Source organism: Physcomitrium patens, chromosome 5, assembly GCF_059467195.1.
Source record: "Physcomitrium patens ecotype Gransden chromosome 5, ASM5946719v1, whole genome shotgun sequence".
NCBI lineage: Eukaryota > Viridiplantae > Streptophyta > Bryopsida > Funariales > Funariaceae > Physcomitrium > Physcomitrium patens.
In genome coordinates, this window is record NC_143414.1 from 2684085 (window position 1) to 2701341 (window position 17257).

Genomic DNA, 17257 nt, shown 5'->3' on the forward strand with positions numbered 1-17257 from the left:
CCGAAATCCTGTTGCAACAAAACGAGTGTTGGGATCCATTACCAAGACGAGTGAAAGGGAATGAATGGTGAAGCTGGCTCCCCCCTCTGCAGTGAAGATGGTGAAGAAGAGACTGGGGAAAAAGCAAGCAACAATCACGTAGTTAGCTAGCAACGCAATAGTGAAATTGGGTCCCCCAGCAGCAAATTGGCTGCCTTGCTGCACAAAATGGTGGTGTTGCAATGGTGGTGGGTAGGTGCATGATTGAGAGAGACCACAACGTTTCCATGCTTTTCTTCTTCCATGTGTTGTTGTTTCTGTGAATGAGTTCATGAGAGGGCCGAATTGCTTAAAGCGGCGACGCCATTGAACCTTTTGTGCCTGGAAGTGGGCCTTTGACTCTCTCACAACTGGAAGCAAGTCAGTCAGTCAGTCAATCGTTGTGGTGAGCGTGATAGTCAGTCAAATGGAGTGGGCTGTGCCGTTGCCCTTTCGTGTTGCCGCCCCACATCTTAATTAACTTCATGGATACTAACTTAGACTCCACTACTGGTTTTTTTCGATTTGGCTGCCGCTGCACGGAAACCTGCTTAATTAATTGTTTGTGTGAATGAGATGTACAGCGGGAAGTTCTGCGTGAAAGTATTTTGCTCTTTTTTTTTTCTTTTTTCTTTTTTTTAATGCTTTTTTGCTTTTCTTATGATTAGGATTTTCATTCATCATTGTGCGGTCAAAGAAAATGGAACATTCATTTTCGAATGATTGATATTGTGCTGGAACCTGAAGCTCGTTTCGCAGGGTGTGTGTGTGTGTGTGATGTGTTTTGAGTGTTTGTTAGGGAGGCGCGTGGATGGAGTTGGATTACGGTGAAGAAGGCGAGGAGGAGGAATTTTATGGTGGAGGAGACGCTTGTGGATCGTTGCTGCTTTGTGGGTTGTTGTTCGTTGTGGGTTGTGGTGGTGCTGTGTAATTTGGGCGAGACTTGGTTCGGGGTTGCTGGGTGGTAGTGTCACGGCGACTCATGGCGGTGCAAGCCATGGCGCGTGGTTCCTTGAACGGAGGATTCAAACCCTCTACTACCGCATGCGCTGCTCATCGACCCTGTTGTGCGCACAGTGTGCGCATTTCGCCGTCTTCTAGTATGCTGTCTAGGCCCAACTGTGCTAGTTTCCACCAAAATTGTGTACAAGCTAATGTATCGCGTTCCAGAGTAATAAGACGATGTGGAGGTGGTGGTGGTGGTGTTCACGAGCTCTTCTCGTGTCACCGCTGCTTGAGCCCCTTGTTGCCTTTCAGGAGCATACCCTCCCCAATGTTGCCCTCAAGGACATTGTCTCGGTTTGTCGTTAGAAACGCGAAAGAAAGTAAGGGTAAAGACTCGAAAGGGAAGAAGCCGGGTGGTAAAGGAGGGGGAGGGAGAGGAGGAGGAGGAGCAAAGTCTCAGGGAGAAGCTGCTGCTGCTGGGAAAAATTCAGCTCCAGCGAAGAAAGCAGGTCCGAGGGCTAATGTGTGGAGTAGAGATGTTGCAGAAGCAGAGTATCAAGCCTCTAGAGGCGATTCAGCGAAAAATCCTAGCTCAAAGCAGAACGGGCGAAGTGTTACGGCAGGAGGAGGAGGCAGACAAGGCAGTGATGGGAAATCAGGAAGAGGGCAAGGTTCTAACGGAAATGGAATTGCGCCTCAAGTTGCGGCAGGGAGGCTTGAAATGAACTTCGACGACGATGACTACACTGGCGTGGTGGCTACGGGAGGCATTCCTGTTGAGGTCCAAGAAGTGCTTCAGGCGCCGGTATGGCTCACTCATTTGCACCAGGGATTCTAGCTCATCGCTTCTCTCAACCTAAATAACTAAATTTCGAAATTGGGCTGTCGTTGTCCCCACCGTTCTCGATAATGCAATCTGTTCTTAACGACCACAGCATGCCCTGAGGGTTTCCTCACTTTTAGCTCTCACGCTTGTGAGCAATTTGACGCAGCATGGCTCCGCTTGTGCACTGAAGATTTTTGCGTCGATTTTATACGACGGTCAGGCATGAACCCCATTTGCGCTTTATCCAGAGAGGTACCTGACCCCAGTATCCAGGGTCTCACTGAATTTATTAGGGCCTTGGCTGTCATCACTAAATCAATTACCTGCGTTGACAGGAACAAATGCCCAACCCGTTATGGCCAACATTTGTGAGCAGCAATGCGGGAGTGTGGCAAGGGATCGGAGCTGCATTCTCTCCCATTACAGCTGAGATGGAGCCAGTGGCACTTGGAAGTTCGAAAGAGTATCTCTACGACGCCACTGTGCTGTGCAATGTAAACATTATCCCAGGTCCGGAGAATGATAAAATCAATGGCACCTCTCTGCACCGCAAGGTCATGTGGAAGGTTGGGAATAGCCAAGGGGAGCTAGGATATGAAGAGGTACTATTCTCATCCTAATCATCTAAATTGTCGGTTATTTTTAGGTGATTCAAATCTGTACCAAGATCTGCAGATGTTCTCTCCAAGTCTCGATCCCATTTTGCATTTGGGTTTTGTTTTATAAAAAATTGTCTGGTTGCTTTGTCTGAAAAGGATCCTAGTCTTCACGTTAAGCATAACGAAATTACTTAAAAGATTGAGGGGAATTGACAGTTCGATGACGATGACGAGTTTGAGGACGACGATCTAGAGGGTGAAGGGGACTTTACCGAGGGTGAGGGCATTAATGCTATTGAGCTTGCATCGTCAGCCATCGCAGAAGGTATGGTTTACCCACCGGAGGCTACAGGAGAGGAATTTGGCACTGTAGAGGAGACCAAGGCGTTCCTTCAAGGCGCAGAAGCTAGACCCGAGGCACTTTACAATCCTGACAAGGAAAACCAAGAATGTGGTGTGCTCAGAGAAAGTGATCCAGAGTGGAAATCTATGTTCAAGGCGGAAACAGCTGATGCAGGGTTGGTAGAAGAGCTAAGGAACGCTACCGTGGGCACCGCTGCCGCTGTGGATGAGGCACCTCTTGCAAATAGTGATAATGTTTGGACCGAAGTTATGGAAGAGGACACCATGACCATGGAACCAGGCCTTGTTTTTTTCTCGGTCAGTGTTTACGTCTCTCATCTTTCTCGTTATCAGTTCATTTATCTGAGTACTCTTTCCCTGTACTGGAACTGTGTGTGGACACACCACCTTGGTATCTTCTGGATTTGTGGATTGTGAATAGGAATGGCTGCCATGCTAACTCACACCTTGTGGTGATATAGGATGGTTCCTACTCAAGAGGCCCTGTATCGCTTGTGCCAGATGATCTTGCTGCAAGCTACCCTGGGTACAAGGAGTCTCCAACATTTAAAATAGAGCAGGTAAAAGAAAAATTGCAGTGCTTGTTCTTACTTGTTAAATTGTTAGTGTTGCATTCTATATATTGTCGGCGAAACAAGTTTATCAAGAAGCAACTGAAATGAGAAAACTTGTCTCCAGTATGTATCCAATCTTTCTTGCACGATATGGAATCTGCTGATAGTGAAATGCATCATCTAGTTCACTCCTGCATTACATTTCCTGAATGTAAGTGGTAATATTTTGTGACTTTTCAATGAGATTATCCGCACCTTGAAGTTGCCGACAAAGTCTTCGTTGTAATTTTGCAGTGCTTAGTGACGGGCAAACATAAAAGGTTACGTCTTGTTCACACCATTGCCATCATGGAATCGGGAGAAGAGATTCAAGTTCTCCGTGTCGCTGTATACGAAGAACAATGGATGGGTCCTTGTAATATGGAGTCTATCAGGTACAGTTCTTAAACAATTGCCCCAAAACAGCGGAGACGTTGCTTTTTGACCCGTTTGTCACCATCGCTGAACTATTTTAGATTATTGGTCTAAAGATAGCAACATTTTATCATTTGAAGTTCCATTTTCAGAAGCTGACCATTTTTCCTGTTTTGAGCACCAGTGAAACAGGGGGTGTCTACCTAGCACCCTTTTCTCAACGAGACCGGCTCTCACCAAACAAGTTGACAGGCTCCTGGAAGACCTTCGAGATGAGCGCCATGGCGATTCATCAGCCCGATGCCTCGCCCCTGACCCGACCTGCATATGCACAGTTTTGTCAAGAAGTAATGCTGAAGCAAGATCTCCCAGAGCCCCTCATGGAGTACTTCGAAGAGGAAGAAGAGAGCGAACCCATCAGCGAGGATCCTGCTGTTTTATGGTTACCAGGTGGCATCACAGCCACAGTGCAGGCAAAGGAAGAAGGAATTCTGACAGTAGGGATAGGCTGGTTCTACGATAAGGGGACGTTTTTGGCGATGGAGCGAGATTATGGGCCTGACGGTAAGCTTTCAGAAGTGAGATCACAAACCAAAGTTAAGGGCGGGTGGGCAGGTGGTAGGATGTAGTTCACTTGCTATTGTCGAATTATATACAAATTAAGTGAGTTTCACGCATTCTGTGCAGGAGTGACAACCAAGCAAACATTTTTGTAGACACACATGATACAGATTTTTGCAACTTTGATTAATTCTTACATGGAGTACTTAGCAGTTTTGGGGGTGATGATGTCATTGTTCAATAATTGGAACAGTATAATTTTATGTGTTGATACCAAGAATAAAGACAATTGTGATCATTGGAAAAGAATGTCTGATATTTAATGGATGTTAATATCTCAAACTGACACATCTCTAGGGGTCGGTCGTGCTGGCATAAATTGTTTATAAAAAGTGAGCGTTATATCTTCGGTTTTTTCTAGTGCCACTCACATTCCCTTAACTGTTATGATAATTATTTATGGTATGTATACCTTGTATTGTCACTTAAAGCAATAATAGAATGTGGAATCAAATGGAGGTGAAAAGCATGTGATTAAGAACGCTTAAAAAGTCCAATTGGTCAACAGTAAAAATTTCTAACAATTAATAAATGCATGATACAAATATTTCTCATATGTTTTTATTGTGGAATAGTTACAAATACTTATGCCAGATGTTTAATCCTCAAACCGAAAATTGTGTTGAATAATGTTATGGAAACTATGGAATATTGAAGATGTATTTTTATCTTAAATTTTAAATGTTTTTAATAGATTTCTATGTATATATATATATATATATATATATGTATATATGGATATAACTAGTGGGTACCAAGCATGAGTTGTATTTGCATCTCATTTATTAATTTGTAAAAAAAATTGCACCAATATTTTACATTTGTCTTTTCTTTCAACATTAGTACTTCAAAAACCATTGTCACGTCAAGTTTGTTTTTTGAATTTTTTATTTTTTGTATTCAAATTTAAAGAGCATTGTAATTTCTCACTTATCATCTAATTAAACGACGTACAACATGCTTTTAATTCTCAATCCATGGCAAGATGTACCATTTGGATTTATGAATATTTTGAAGAATGTCAAGACAATTAAAGTAAATAAAAACTCAGTGTTAACCACGGATTAGAATATTCCAAAAGTGAAGCAACTTTAAAACAATATATCTTTTAGAATCTTTTCAAATTTCCAGATACATAAATTTCATTTCAGATATATTTTAAATTTAATTTAATCATAAAAGGATGATATGTCATTTATAAAAATATACATTTATCCACTAACCTGGTAAACAGGTTTACACCTTGAGTATAGAATTTTTAAAATATCATTTTATTTTCCCCAGTAATAACTAAAAAAAAATTGAGTTTGCTATCGACGTTAGCAAATGAAAATAATATCATTTCAATAGTTGGTGAGAACTGCATAAGAGCATCGTATAAACAACATACATACTATTTATATACTAACGTCGTTTGAGCACACCATAACAAATTATCTATAGTTTTTAGCACTTTTTTATGTATGTATATCATATCCTCATTATTTTGATAGAATTGGAGCTTTTTTTTTTTATCACATTTATGGGACGTCAGGGTAAGAAAAACAGCTTTAAAATAGACTTCAAAGAATTACACAAAAACGAACAAAAAGAAACTGTCCACTTCGAAGTTCTGTTAAGAATGCATTGTCCACAAGGAGAACGAAGAATTTAATCTTCCAGGTATTTTCTTTATGAAGCAGTGAAACTGGAGGTTGTACAATCAAACTGCATCACAAAGCATCCACTCTTTGCAACCCACATTTCTGTATCCATAAATTGCAGGAAAACTCTAGTCCATCAAAAGAAGCATTCAGTGGAGGCCTAATCGCTAAAGCAAAATTAGACTACACGTATTCTACAAGAAATTTATCCCTAACCCATTCCCTTCCTCTAAAACCCACACATGAAGAAACGAACACTCAATATTTAGATCAACACAAGCAAACCACTAAGTTGAAACCATGTCGGTAAGCAACATCAGAGACTTGCTTTCACCTTGTATAGAATATTCCCGGTGCGAGAGATAGAATGCATACTGCTCATAAGCTTCACTCCATGGCGCTCGCTCATTCTGGTCAAGTAGCAACAGCAACCCACAGTCTGCAACGCAACGCTGCTACGAGATAATCCACCGCCAACAAGCTCACATACACACATCATTCTCCACAAGGAATGCAAGCAAGAGCAGGCTCGTGTAATTCCTGGTCTGTTATTTGCCGTTATACATTCATGTCGCATACGCAGAGTTTAAAAAGAAAACCACGACCTGGTGTGGGTTGGGCGTGCGAGACATCGCCTCTTTCCTGCCTAACTCTGGAACTCGCTCGGAAAAACGTTTTTGGGGTCGGAGTTCGCCACCGACGTCTTCCCCTTTAAGTAGTGCTTCAAGAGATACGTGGTGCTGTAGTTGAATCCTTGCACGGGAGCGTCCTTCGTGCGTGCTTCGTTCAGCTGCGAGCGCACCTTGGTAGCCAAGCTTTTGCCGAGCTCCACGCCCCATTGGTCGAATGAGTTAATGCCCCACACGAATCCCTGTACTGCGATTCGGTTCTCGTAGAGGGATAGCAGCTGGCCAACGGTGTAGGCGTTGAGCGCGGGGAGGAGAATGCTCAAGGAGGGGCGATTGCCAGTGAAAACCTTGTGAGGGACTAGAGACTCCTTCACATTCTCGGCTTGCAGATCCTCCCGCGTCTTGCCGTAGGCGAGAGCATCTGCTTGAGCGAAGAAATTTGACATGAGCTCGTCGTGGTTGCTCACCTTCTCCCCGATCATGTAGATAGGCTTCTGACTCTTCACGGAGCCAATAAAGTCGCAGGGGATGGTGCGCCCCTGGTGGATCAGCTGGTAGAAGCTGTGCTGGCCGTTCGTGCCGGGCTCCCCAAATTCAATCTCCCCCGCTTCGAAAGGTAAACGCGTGCCGTCGATTGCGACGCCTTTGCCATTGCTCTCCATGCTAACTTGTTGAATGTGTGGTGCGAGTTTCTGCAGAGCTTGTGAGTAAGGGAGAATTGCACGAGCGGGGTACCCGAGGAAGGTGACGTTCCATACGCTGAGAAGCCCGAGGAGCACCGGGAGGTTTTTCTCCAACGGTGTATTGCGGAAATGCTGGTCCATGCTCCACGTCCCTTGCAGGAACTCCTCTACTTTCTCGAATCCGTAGTGCAACGAGAGGGGTAGGACACCCACCGCGCTGGTAACGCTGTAGCGTCCCCCCACCCAGTCCCAGAAGGCGAAAGCATTCTCCGGGTCAATGCCGAACTCCTTCACAAGCTTCAAGTTCGTGCTCACCGCAATCATGTGCTTCGACACGGCATCTGCTCCGAGCTTCGACGTGATCCATGTCCGGCAAGTCCTCGCATTCAACATCGTCTCCGCCGTAGTGAATGTCTTCGATACGACCACCACGAGGGTTGTCTCCTGAGAGAGACCCTTGAGCGCGATGGACGCATCCACAGGATCCACATTTGAGAGGAAGCGCAGCGAGCGACCCTTGGAGAGCTCTTGAGCGGACGGGTCAGTTTCGAGAGCGCTGTGCACAAACAACGGACCGAGGAAGCTCCCCCCAATACCGATTGCGACTACGTCTGTGAGGGGCTTCCCGGTAGCACCAATCCAATCCCCGCTCCGCAAACGCTCGGCGAAGGCCTTTATCTTGTCCAGTGTGGCCCAAACCTCAAGGACAACGTTCTTCCCGTCGCATAGAATTTCAGCATCGCGAGGCGCTCGAAGGGCGACGTGCAAGACGGCCCGATCCTCGGTTTCGTTGATGCGTTGGCCGCTCCACATTGCCTCGATCTTCTCCGAGAGCTTGGCTGCCTGGGCAAGAGAGAGGAGGCCTTCCACGGTCTCTGCAGTTGCACGTTGCCTGCTGTAATCGAAAACGATTCCGTCAACTTCTTTGATCATACCCTGGCAGCGTTTCTCATCTTTCAAGAGGTCCCGGAGATGTGTCTTGTTGATATCTTCGACGTGCCCTTGCAGCTTCTTCCATGCTGCGCTGTCCGCTATCGTCCCCTTCGCCATAGCGACTGCTGGAGGAACCCAATTCGAGATTTCAACAAAATCTCAGCACAATTTTAGTTCAAAATTGCTCAACGTGGTGCATTCCTGCAGCGAATCCAAATGCGCGAGTCAAAACCAGTTCCTAGGAGAATTCGAAAACGAGCAGTCAAAATTCAAAACCAACAAACAATCACGAATCAACGCACTGTTTGCAATGACACGGCTCCCGGTAGTAACACGATGATATCGAAAGGTCAGCAACCCCAACGCGATGCAAATCTAGCGATACAAAACCTCTGTTAACCCTGACCTTGAACAAGCAAGGAATCAAACGCATCACCAAACCCTCCTCCATCATACCACGAAACATTGGATCAAATTCACAACCCTGTGCCAATTGAGTATGACAGCTCTAAGAAAAGTTCGCAATGCTCGAACAAAACAGTCAACTTCAGAAAACCCAATCTTCCCAGGACACGAATCGTAAACAGGAGCCGATTGATGTTTAAGATGCAACAAACAACGGTAGTAAGGGATGACAATGTGCAGAACAGACGGTTTGTCTCATCAAAGACATGGAAATTCGCACCCACACAACAAATCTGAAGCCAACTCCAGCACAGCTCAGTCCCAAATCCCTCAAACTATTCAATCGCCATTCCCTCATCCCCCACAAACAAAAACAGAAAACAAAACTAAACAAAAAAAACACACCCAACAACGCTCCCAACACAGCAATGCAAACCTTCACCTTAACAACTACACATCCTTACAAACAAACACACGAAACCATCCCAGAGAGTGCACAATGCGAAAAACCCACCTCGCAGGACAGCACCCACTACAGATCAAACCCCCCACTACACCACAATACACCAGCTGGGGGAAGAAGGCGACGATTGAGTGAGCAAGCGGTGTCGATTCAGGTTTTGACTAAGAGAGAGACAGAGAGCGCTGCGAGAAGCCAAAAACGAAGGTTCCGGTGGCATGAGGAACCATACACAACAGTGAATCGGCAAGAAATAATAATGAATAATAATAGAAGAACAGTACTAGTAGTAGTCGAAGAAGAAGATATTACGGAGGCGTCATTGGTGGCGGAGTGCCGATCATCGCCGATCATCACTGGTCAGCCATTCATAAACACACACATTCATAAGGCTCACTCTCTTCCTTGCCAAATATGACGTGCTCGCCAAACCCCACGCCCACTTCCCTCCCTTTTGCTTTCTCTCACCCCCCCCCCCCCCCACAACCCCCCTCCTTCCTTTTACTTTTCATCTTCTTCAATTCATTCATCTGACTACATTCATTCACTCTCCCAGGTGCATTCTTTTTAACTTCTTTTTTAAATTCTAAATGTTTGATTTGAATGTTCTAACATGTACCCACACACCCATTTCTATAAAGACTTAAGCTTGGGACTATTTCAAATATATCTTTTATAGGGTTTTAAAGTAGAGTCCAAATCAAGGATGGGGTGCACTCAAAATAAGTATACGTAACATATATCTTTGACTTGTTAAATACTTATATTATATTATATTATACTTATTAATATCACGATGCATAAATACAAACTCTAAGTAACGATAATTAGCTTCTGTGCAATTACTTACTTAATAAAATTATTTTAAACCATCACTCTAATACTAAAGTTCCATATTCATATGTATGCTTTTAAAAATTCTCATTCAGAATATTTTTTATTTAAATAAATAATTGAGAAAAAATTCATAAAGTCACTAATATGAACACGTGTATAATGAAATTGTTTAAAATTCATGTAATTCTTTGCCCTTCAATCAAACGATAAACAAAAATTATGACGTGTATTTTATTTTATTTTATTTTTACTTTTATTTGTTTGATAATAATAAAAAAATAAAAAATAAAAAATAAAACTCTGCGAAGTAAAACAAACCTGTAAAGGTTAAGAGACATTTACCGAACAAGAGGGACTTAAACTTAAATTTGTATGTGTGTATATATAAATATACTGTGACTAGGGGAAAAAAATATAAAATAAAATAAAAATCATGTAACAATTTCTTATTTCATGAAAGAGCTATTCATCAAATAATAAATAAATAAATAAATAAACAAATGAAATTAAATAATTAAAAAGCCTTACGTAGACCGGAAGTCTCCCGTTAATATTGTTTCATTCGTCGATCCTACGAAGGCAATCATCCACTTGGATGGATGAACTTAGGGGTAGAGACTCTCCCTGCCTTCTTCCACTTTTCTACGCAGGCAAGCTCTGTTTGTCGAGCTCCTTATCCATTACGTCGCTGCTTTAACCTGCAAGAATACCCTCTCTCTTTTTTTTTCTTTTTTTTTTTTTCCTTTATTTATTTATTTATTTATTTTTTGTTTTCCCGAATTGACAGATACACAAAGATACAGCAGCATTTCGCAATGCTGCAAGTCGGTAGGCAGCTGTGGAGACCTTCGAGTTTTAAGCTTCTATGGCTGTCGCCTCGCTTGAGCCCTGGCTCGTCCCCCAGATCATTGATCTCTACTTCCTGCTTCATTTCTTCTCTGAAATCGTTGGATCGTGCGTCTGGCGACTGGGGTAGTCTGCAATTATCAAGCTTACCGTCATGGAGCATCAGGTAATCATGTTTCAACTGAATTCGTCATTCGGATAGTTCCATGCTTGGTGTACTATTATTGTTTTGAATTCTTCTGTGTTCAAGTTGATGTAGTGACTCAAATGCATGTAATGTGGCCGAACTGAGGAAGGTGATGTTGCCAAATCTGCGAAATCGTCCACATCATCAGCTCCTTCGTACATTCGCTTGTCGTTTAAATGATTTTGTGGAGGGTCTCTTACTTGGAGATGTTCGGTAAAAGTAAGATAAAGACCTTGGAATTGGAGACGGTCTCAAATTTCAGGGTTGGGAGTGTTTGAGGCGTTAGCATAATGAACTCAGCCCCACTAGCAATATTTATGCCACTTTGAATTTGTTGAACTTGGTTTTAGATTTCTGCTGAGTTCTCGTGCTGTGGGCTATTTATGAGTGAATTTCTCTCCGTGGGTTACTCATGCAAATCCCGGAACCAGAGAATAGTCCAAGGAGTAGAAATGAGCATTTTACAAATTGCAAATCCTGGTTTGTGTCTGATGTAGCAACACTGGAACATTCCTGCTAATTCTGCAGGTTTATCTTGCTAGGGTTTATCATTACTGGTCAATGTTTGATTTCACGTGTCTAATTGGTGCGAATGACCACAATCATGGATGTTAAGATCACACGGATTGCCAATCAAACTCCTCTGCCCAATGAACTTGTTCTGATGAACTCTGTGGTAACTGTTTAGTGTTAGTATCCTCCATTAAATAGATTGTCGTGCCTTGATTCGTCAGGGAAGCGCATTCAGGAACCGCAGGCAAGAGCCACGGAAGAAGAAAGAAGAGTATCAAGCCGAGTCTTTTGCAATATACCAAACGTGGGGATGCCCTTGAAGAGTCGACCGAGGAAGATATTACAGAGGATTCTGATGAGAAGGAAAGCAAGGGACAGAGTAAAAGAAAAGCTCTGAGGGCTCTGAAGTGGGCGAATGAGCTTGCTACTTTCTCTCCCTCTCAGCTTCGGCAAGCTATTAGGTGGACATTGCCCATTGTATTTTACTTATTAACCACATGCTAGAATTTATCTCATTTTGTGTATGATGTCAGATAGAAGAAAATCATAAGTAGCGTACGTTTTTTTTCTCGCTCTCACACTCTGAACTTGCAGGTGGGCATCTCTAGATGAGGAGGTTTACGATGCTGTCATGCTGGTCAAGGTATAGTGGCATTCGCTGCGTATCTACTTGTGTTTAGTAATAGTGGACTGTTCCATCCCACCATAAGTTCATCTCTTGTTCTGTCTCGACGTCTGAAAATGTGAAGTTTAATTATATTTCTTTCAATCAGCTTGCCTGTTTGTTAATGCTTTGCGTTGTTTTTTTTTTGGTTTACAGTCATTGAGTCCTAATGTGCGGAATGGGAAGAGACGGCAATTCAATTTCATAGGTGAGCACTTTCACTTCATGCTGATATACAAGTAAGAAAATGGATTGATCGTGGTCTCTTTTATTTAGAGTGGATATTCGATCTAGCTGATGTCATATGCATGTGGACCTTTAGTTCAGTCATGTATGAAGTTGTATCTTTTTCTTGGACACCTATTTATGAAATGTAGCAGCCACTTATACTTTTGTGGCTGCTTAGGGGGGCTACTTCGAGAAGCTGATCCTGAATTAATGGAACAGGTTCTGACGGCGTGCAAAGACGGCGATCTTTCAGGTTTAATGGCTCGAATTAAATTATCTAAATCAAGCGAAGACCCAATCAATGAGAAAGAAGCCAGTGATGAAGAAGTGGAACTCCTTTCTGAAGTATGATGCAGTTGTGCTAACTCATGGTTCTTATGATTCTTGTTGACATAACTGTAGATCCCCATGATGTGAAGAACATGAAAATATGGGGAGATTAGAACTTACCTTTTTTTCTCTGTAAGCAGGAGGCGAAGATAGCCACGCGGTGGTTACAAGGCCTTCTAGATGGTGAGAGGGCTGTAAACGATGAAGTTTTTTCAACTGCAGATGACGTGTACTTCGACCGGCAGGTACGTAGTACGCCCTGTTGTGCAGTTTTTGTTTATGGGAGCGTTATGGATTTTATCGGTTACTGAAGTGGGTACTTCATCAACTATTATACTTGTTCAATGAGCCTAGGTGGTCTTAGGGTCACTTCTATGTAGCTTTTCAGACATTTTTGATTATTCAGTGCGGTCGAAGAGATTATTGTTTGAAAGAATTATGATTAAGAATTTCGAATTACAATGTAAGTATTTGTTTCAAGACATGCAATCTGTTTAGTATTTTTGTTCAGGTGGTCATAAACTCCTGAATTTCAATTTCTTTCTTTTGATTTTGCAGGAACTAAAGAAGCTAATGCGAGCAGCTAAGGGAACTCAACTTGTTAAGTCCACTGATAGATCTGTAGAAGCCACAAAGGCATACAATACTCTGTTTGATTTTTTATTTGATCTTGCTCAAAGACGGGAAAATGACGCTTGATCATATAAATTGTCAACCTTCTGATCAAGATACCAGATTTTTCCATGGCGCATTCTAAGCTTGCTTAATTTACATTGTTAAGATGCAAATTTTTTAATTCATATATGGTTGCATCATCTTTCTAAAAATATTACGAAAGAAGTTCTAATTGTGTTTGACTTTTTTTTATATAAAACACACAAGCAAACATGAAGATACTGACACGTACAAATCTTTAATGAAAGAATGAACTTTTTGAGGACAAAACAGCACAAAACCACAAGATTTTAATTTCTACATTATCATCTCAACAAATGCCAATTATCTAATTGAATTGACCACCTCCATATTAAGTAACTAATATTTAGATTCATCTTGAGTTGTTTTAATACTGTACACACCCATATCATTTGACGGCCTCCAACATGATGTGATGTGTTGGATTAAATTAGTGCTGAGGCGTTTCTTTTGAAAACGTGCACTAAAATACAACTGTAGTATATTTAGTGCAACACTGTTGTAAAAATATAAGTCTACATTTAAGAAATAAATCTACACATATAAACATATTATAATTAACTGAAATAAAATGCATTATTCTTCTAATTTGATTTAATTATTATTTGATAGCCAAATAACATTATTGTAAAGAATTCATTTTTTTAAAGCAAAAATTTATGATAATACTAGTACTTTATTTTAATAATAATAGAATTTTTGTTCAAATTAAATTTATTTGATTATTCAAAAAATACTTGTAAAATTTTATTGTATATGTAAAGTTTTATTTCATATTATATTAATTTATTAATAAAATTTTCATCTTTTTCAAAAGAATTATTGCAATTAATTTTACATACATTTCTACATTTATTTTATTTTCTTAAAAATATATTTTATTAAAAGACTTAGTCTTTTTAACATATTTCATAAGTTGTTCTTGTGAAATTTTAATATTCTTATATTAGGTTTTATTATTTATTAAGTAAAAATATATAAAAATATAAATATAAAAATATAAATATAAATATAAATATACAAATATAAATATAAATATATAAATATATATATATAAATATAAATATATAAATATAAATATATAAATATATATATATATAAATATAAATATATATAAATACATATATAAATACATATATAAATATAAAATATATATATATATATATATATATATATATATCACATATACACATTATGTTGATATGCTTTAAAATCATTGTCATTATAAATTTAGTTGTATTTGATATTTCAACATCAAATTGTGTTATATCTAATCTTTTAGAATTAAATTGCAATTTCATACAAATTTTAAAACTTCTAGAAGGATATCATGTCTCTACATTTATCTATACTCAAGCTCCAAATTTCTTAATCCATCTTTTAGCATTACATGCATTGCTAGCTATATTGCTCAGTTGAGATTATTTCAACAGTTACTTGGAGTTTTTAAGATTCAAAATTGAAACATTTCCATCTTTCTTTCTCTTCTAAATGTTTTTCACAACATCACTACACTCAAAATAGATCTTGAAACCTTTTGACTCAAAAAAAAACACAATCATGTTTTTTTTTTTAATAATGTCTCAAAAACCATCGATGTAGTAAAAAAAAATTGAATCAAGGAGCTATCATTAACAAAGATAGTAAATAATATTGTTATCAATAAATAGGAACAAAAATACTAAGCATTGTAAATCAGCAATTGGTGAATATTGATAGTACTGCAATAAAGAAGACTTCATATGTAGTGTATGTATCTTTTTGTATATGACATTGTTTGTTCAGCTTGTAATTAGTGACGACATAGGTTGTTGGTGTATAAAAGTAACTATTGAAATAAGCTCAAGCAACAAGGAGGTGTTTTTAAAGTATTTAGTTCATAAATTAGATAGGTAGTGCATACATCCTTAGTCCTAGCATCTACAATCTTCACACCATTACAAGTGTGAGCTTTACATATTCCAACACAATACAAGGACATTTACATGTGTCTAGTCAATCAATTGACACAATAATTCTTTTGAGTGGCAACTCCATTTCTATTACAATGTTAAAACACATCATGATTGATATAAACATGGGGTTTCAGATTTGGCAATATAATATAAGAACTTTAAAACATGGTTTGTAATAAAAAAATTGATTATAGTTGAGGAGCTTGAAAACAAATCTTATCACTTAATTATAGATATATGTGGCTTCTTTAGATAGTAAAAAAGTGCAAAAGATTTTATTAATAAAGTAAAATAAAAGTATCCAAATGCATTCAAAATAAGCTCCGAGGAGGATATAATAAGTGGTCAAATGTTGGTAGTACCATTAATAGGTTTGGATTGTAACAATACTTGCATATTAATAATGGAAGAACTAGTTGAGGTGGACATACTATAAGATAGTGATTACCAAAGTCTCGTAAGAAAAAAATTCTTTATAATGCAGCAAGGAGTATTTGAAGGATTGTGACTATATTGAGACAATATATTTTGCTAAAGAATAATATTTGAATATAATGTTTATCTTAAAATTATAAAAAAATATCTCTAAGTCGATGTTAAGGACATGAATTAAAACAAGAAGAACCTTAAAACACTCTTATAGAACTCAAAAAGAATAAATATTTATTTAAAAGTAATATAATGTTAAGACTAGAATGGCTATTACCAAAGACAAGAAGAGTATAGATTCTTGAAACTAGACTAAGAATAAGAGAGACGCTGACAAGAGTAAAGAAGACTTTACTCTTACCTCTATATATACTATCTAACTAAAAGCTATGTGGCAATGTTCTACAGGACCTCTAATACATGTTGATTTTATAAGACATATGTCTTAACTTACAAGACAAGTTTTTTATATGTGTGCCATATAATTAGCTTGTTCTACAGGCTACCAATACATGTGACATGTGATTAACTTGTTGATCAAGTTTCTAATTTATTAATCAACTATAAACATGTACAAAATCAAAGCTGTATCTATGAAGCTTTTAAAAAGCTTTTGTAAAAGATATTATGAAATTAATTTACTTTTATCTACTTTAATATCATAAACATACATATTTATTCTAATATTTACCTATATGATTAAATGGAAGTAAGTAATAATAGATTTATTTCATAATATTTTCTAAAATTGCTTCTTAGAAGCTTTATAGATGCGGCTTTGACTTTACATATATTTGTAATTGATTGATAGGTTAGAAACTTAGTCAACAAGTTATTCATATCTTAGTAGCTTGCAAAACAAGCTAATTATATTGCACACATATAAAATACTTGCCTTGTAAGTTAAGGTATGTGTTTTGCAAAGTCAACATATTTTGGAGGTTCTATAGAACATCGCCACATAACTCCTAGTTAAGAATATATATGGAGGCAAAAGTAAAGCCTTTGTCACTCTTGTCAATGCCTTTTTAGTCTTTGGTCTTATTTTAAGACTTTCTAGTCTTCTTATCTTTGGCAATAACTATTCTAGTTTAATATTATATTATTTTTGAGTGATTTTTTAGTTCTTTTGACTGATACAAGAGTATATTGAGGTTTTTTTTTTTTTTTTTTTTTTTTTTTTGAAATTCATGTCTTTGATTCCTAGTTATATTGATAATTATTATAGTTAAAATGTATGTTGGTGACAATAGAACTTTAGATGGCTTCAATTGATTTAGAAATGTAAGAATATATGCAAAGAATATCTAGCATATTAGAATGGTCTATTGTGCAGTATCATGTCAATAATAAATAGTGCCGTTTCACATCATGGTATCAAAACAACATGTATTGTAGTACCAAATTCCTACCTCATTTCTTTTCTTGTATATTAATGATAGTAGCTACCTTAATTTTAAACTATTAGTAAATTAATTG

The 17257-nt window shown here is 38.8% G+C and overlaps 3 protein-coding genes across 7 annotated transcripts; 2 read left to right on the plus strand and 1 right to left on the minus strand.

The window, feature by feature from the left end:
* Nucleotides 1–740: 740 nt before the first annotated feature.
* Nucleotides 741–4482, plus strand: LOC112282796 (uncharacterized). 2 transcript variants are annotated; one of them, XM_024520874.2, is made up of 7 exons: nt 752–1768; nt 2125–2391; nt 2605–3048; nt 3213–3311; nt 3600–3739; nt 3904–4283; nt 4407–4482. In XM_024520874.2, exons 1-7 carry the CDS (start codon nt 1001–1003, stop codon nt 4433–4435), a joined length of 2127 nt encoding a protein of 708 aa, XP_024376642.1. In that variant the 5' UTR covers nt 752–1000; the 3' UTR covers nt 4436–4482. The 2 variants fall into 2 exon arrangements, with proteins under 2 accessions (XP_024376640.1, XP_024376642.1); XM_024520872.3 differs by having other exon boundaries at nt 741–1768; nt 3904–4482.
* A 2030-nt stretch (nt 4483–6512) lies between these two features.
* Nucleotides 6513–9534, minus strand: LOC112282436 (glucose-6-phosphate isomerase, cytosolic). 4 transcript variants are annotated; one of them, XM_024520009.2, is made up of 2 exons: nt 9406–9534; nt 6513–8429 (listed from the first exon to the last, which is right to left on the minus strand). In XM_024520009.2, the coding sequence occupies exon 2, from the start codon at nt 8343–8345 to the stop codon at nt 6630–6632; it is 1716 nt and encodes a 571-aa protein (XP_024375777.1). In that variant the 5' UTR covers nt 8346–8429; nt 9406–9534; the 3' UTR covers nt 6513–6629. The 4 variants fall into 4 exon arrangements, with proteins under 4 accessions (XP_024375777.1, XP_024375776.1, XP_024375775.1 ...); XM_024520008.2 differs by having other exon boundaries at nt 9378–9517; XM_024520007.3 differs by lacking the exon at nt 9406–9534 and adding an exon at nt 9148–9209.
* Nucleotides 9535–10577: 1043 nt separating this feature from the next.
* On the plus strand, nt 10578–13442 carry LOC112282161 (uncharacterized). The gene is made up of 7 exons (XM_024519473.3): nt 10578–10942; nt 11698–11937; nt 12071–12119; nt 12297–12348; nt 12547–12713; nt 12839–12943; nt 13257–13442. Exons 1-7 carry the CDS (start codon nt 10746–10748, stop codon nt 13395–13397), a joined length of 951 nt encoding a protein of 316 aa, XP_024375241.1. The 5' UTR covers nt 10578–10745; the 3' UTR covers nt 13398–13442.
* The last annotated feature ends 3815 nt before the right edge of the window (nt 13443–17257 follow it).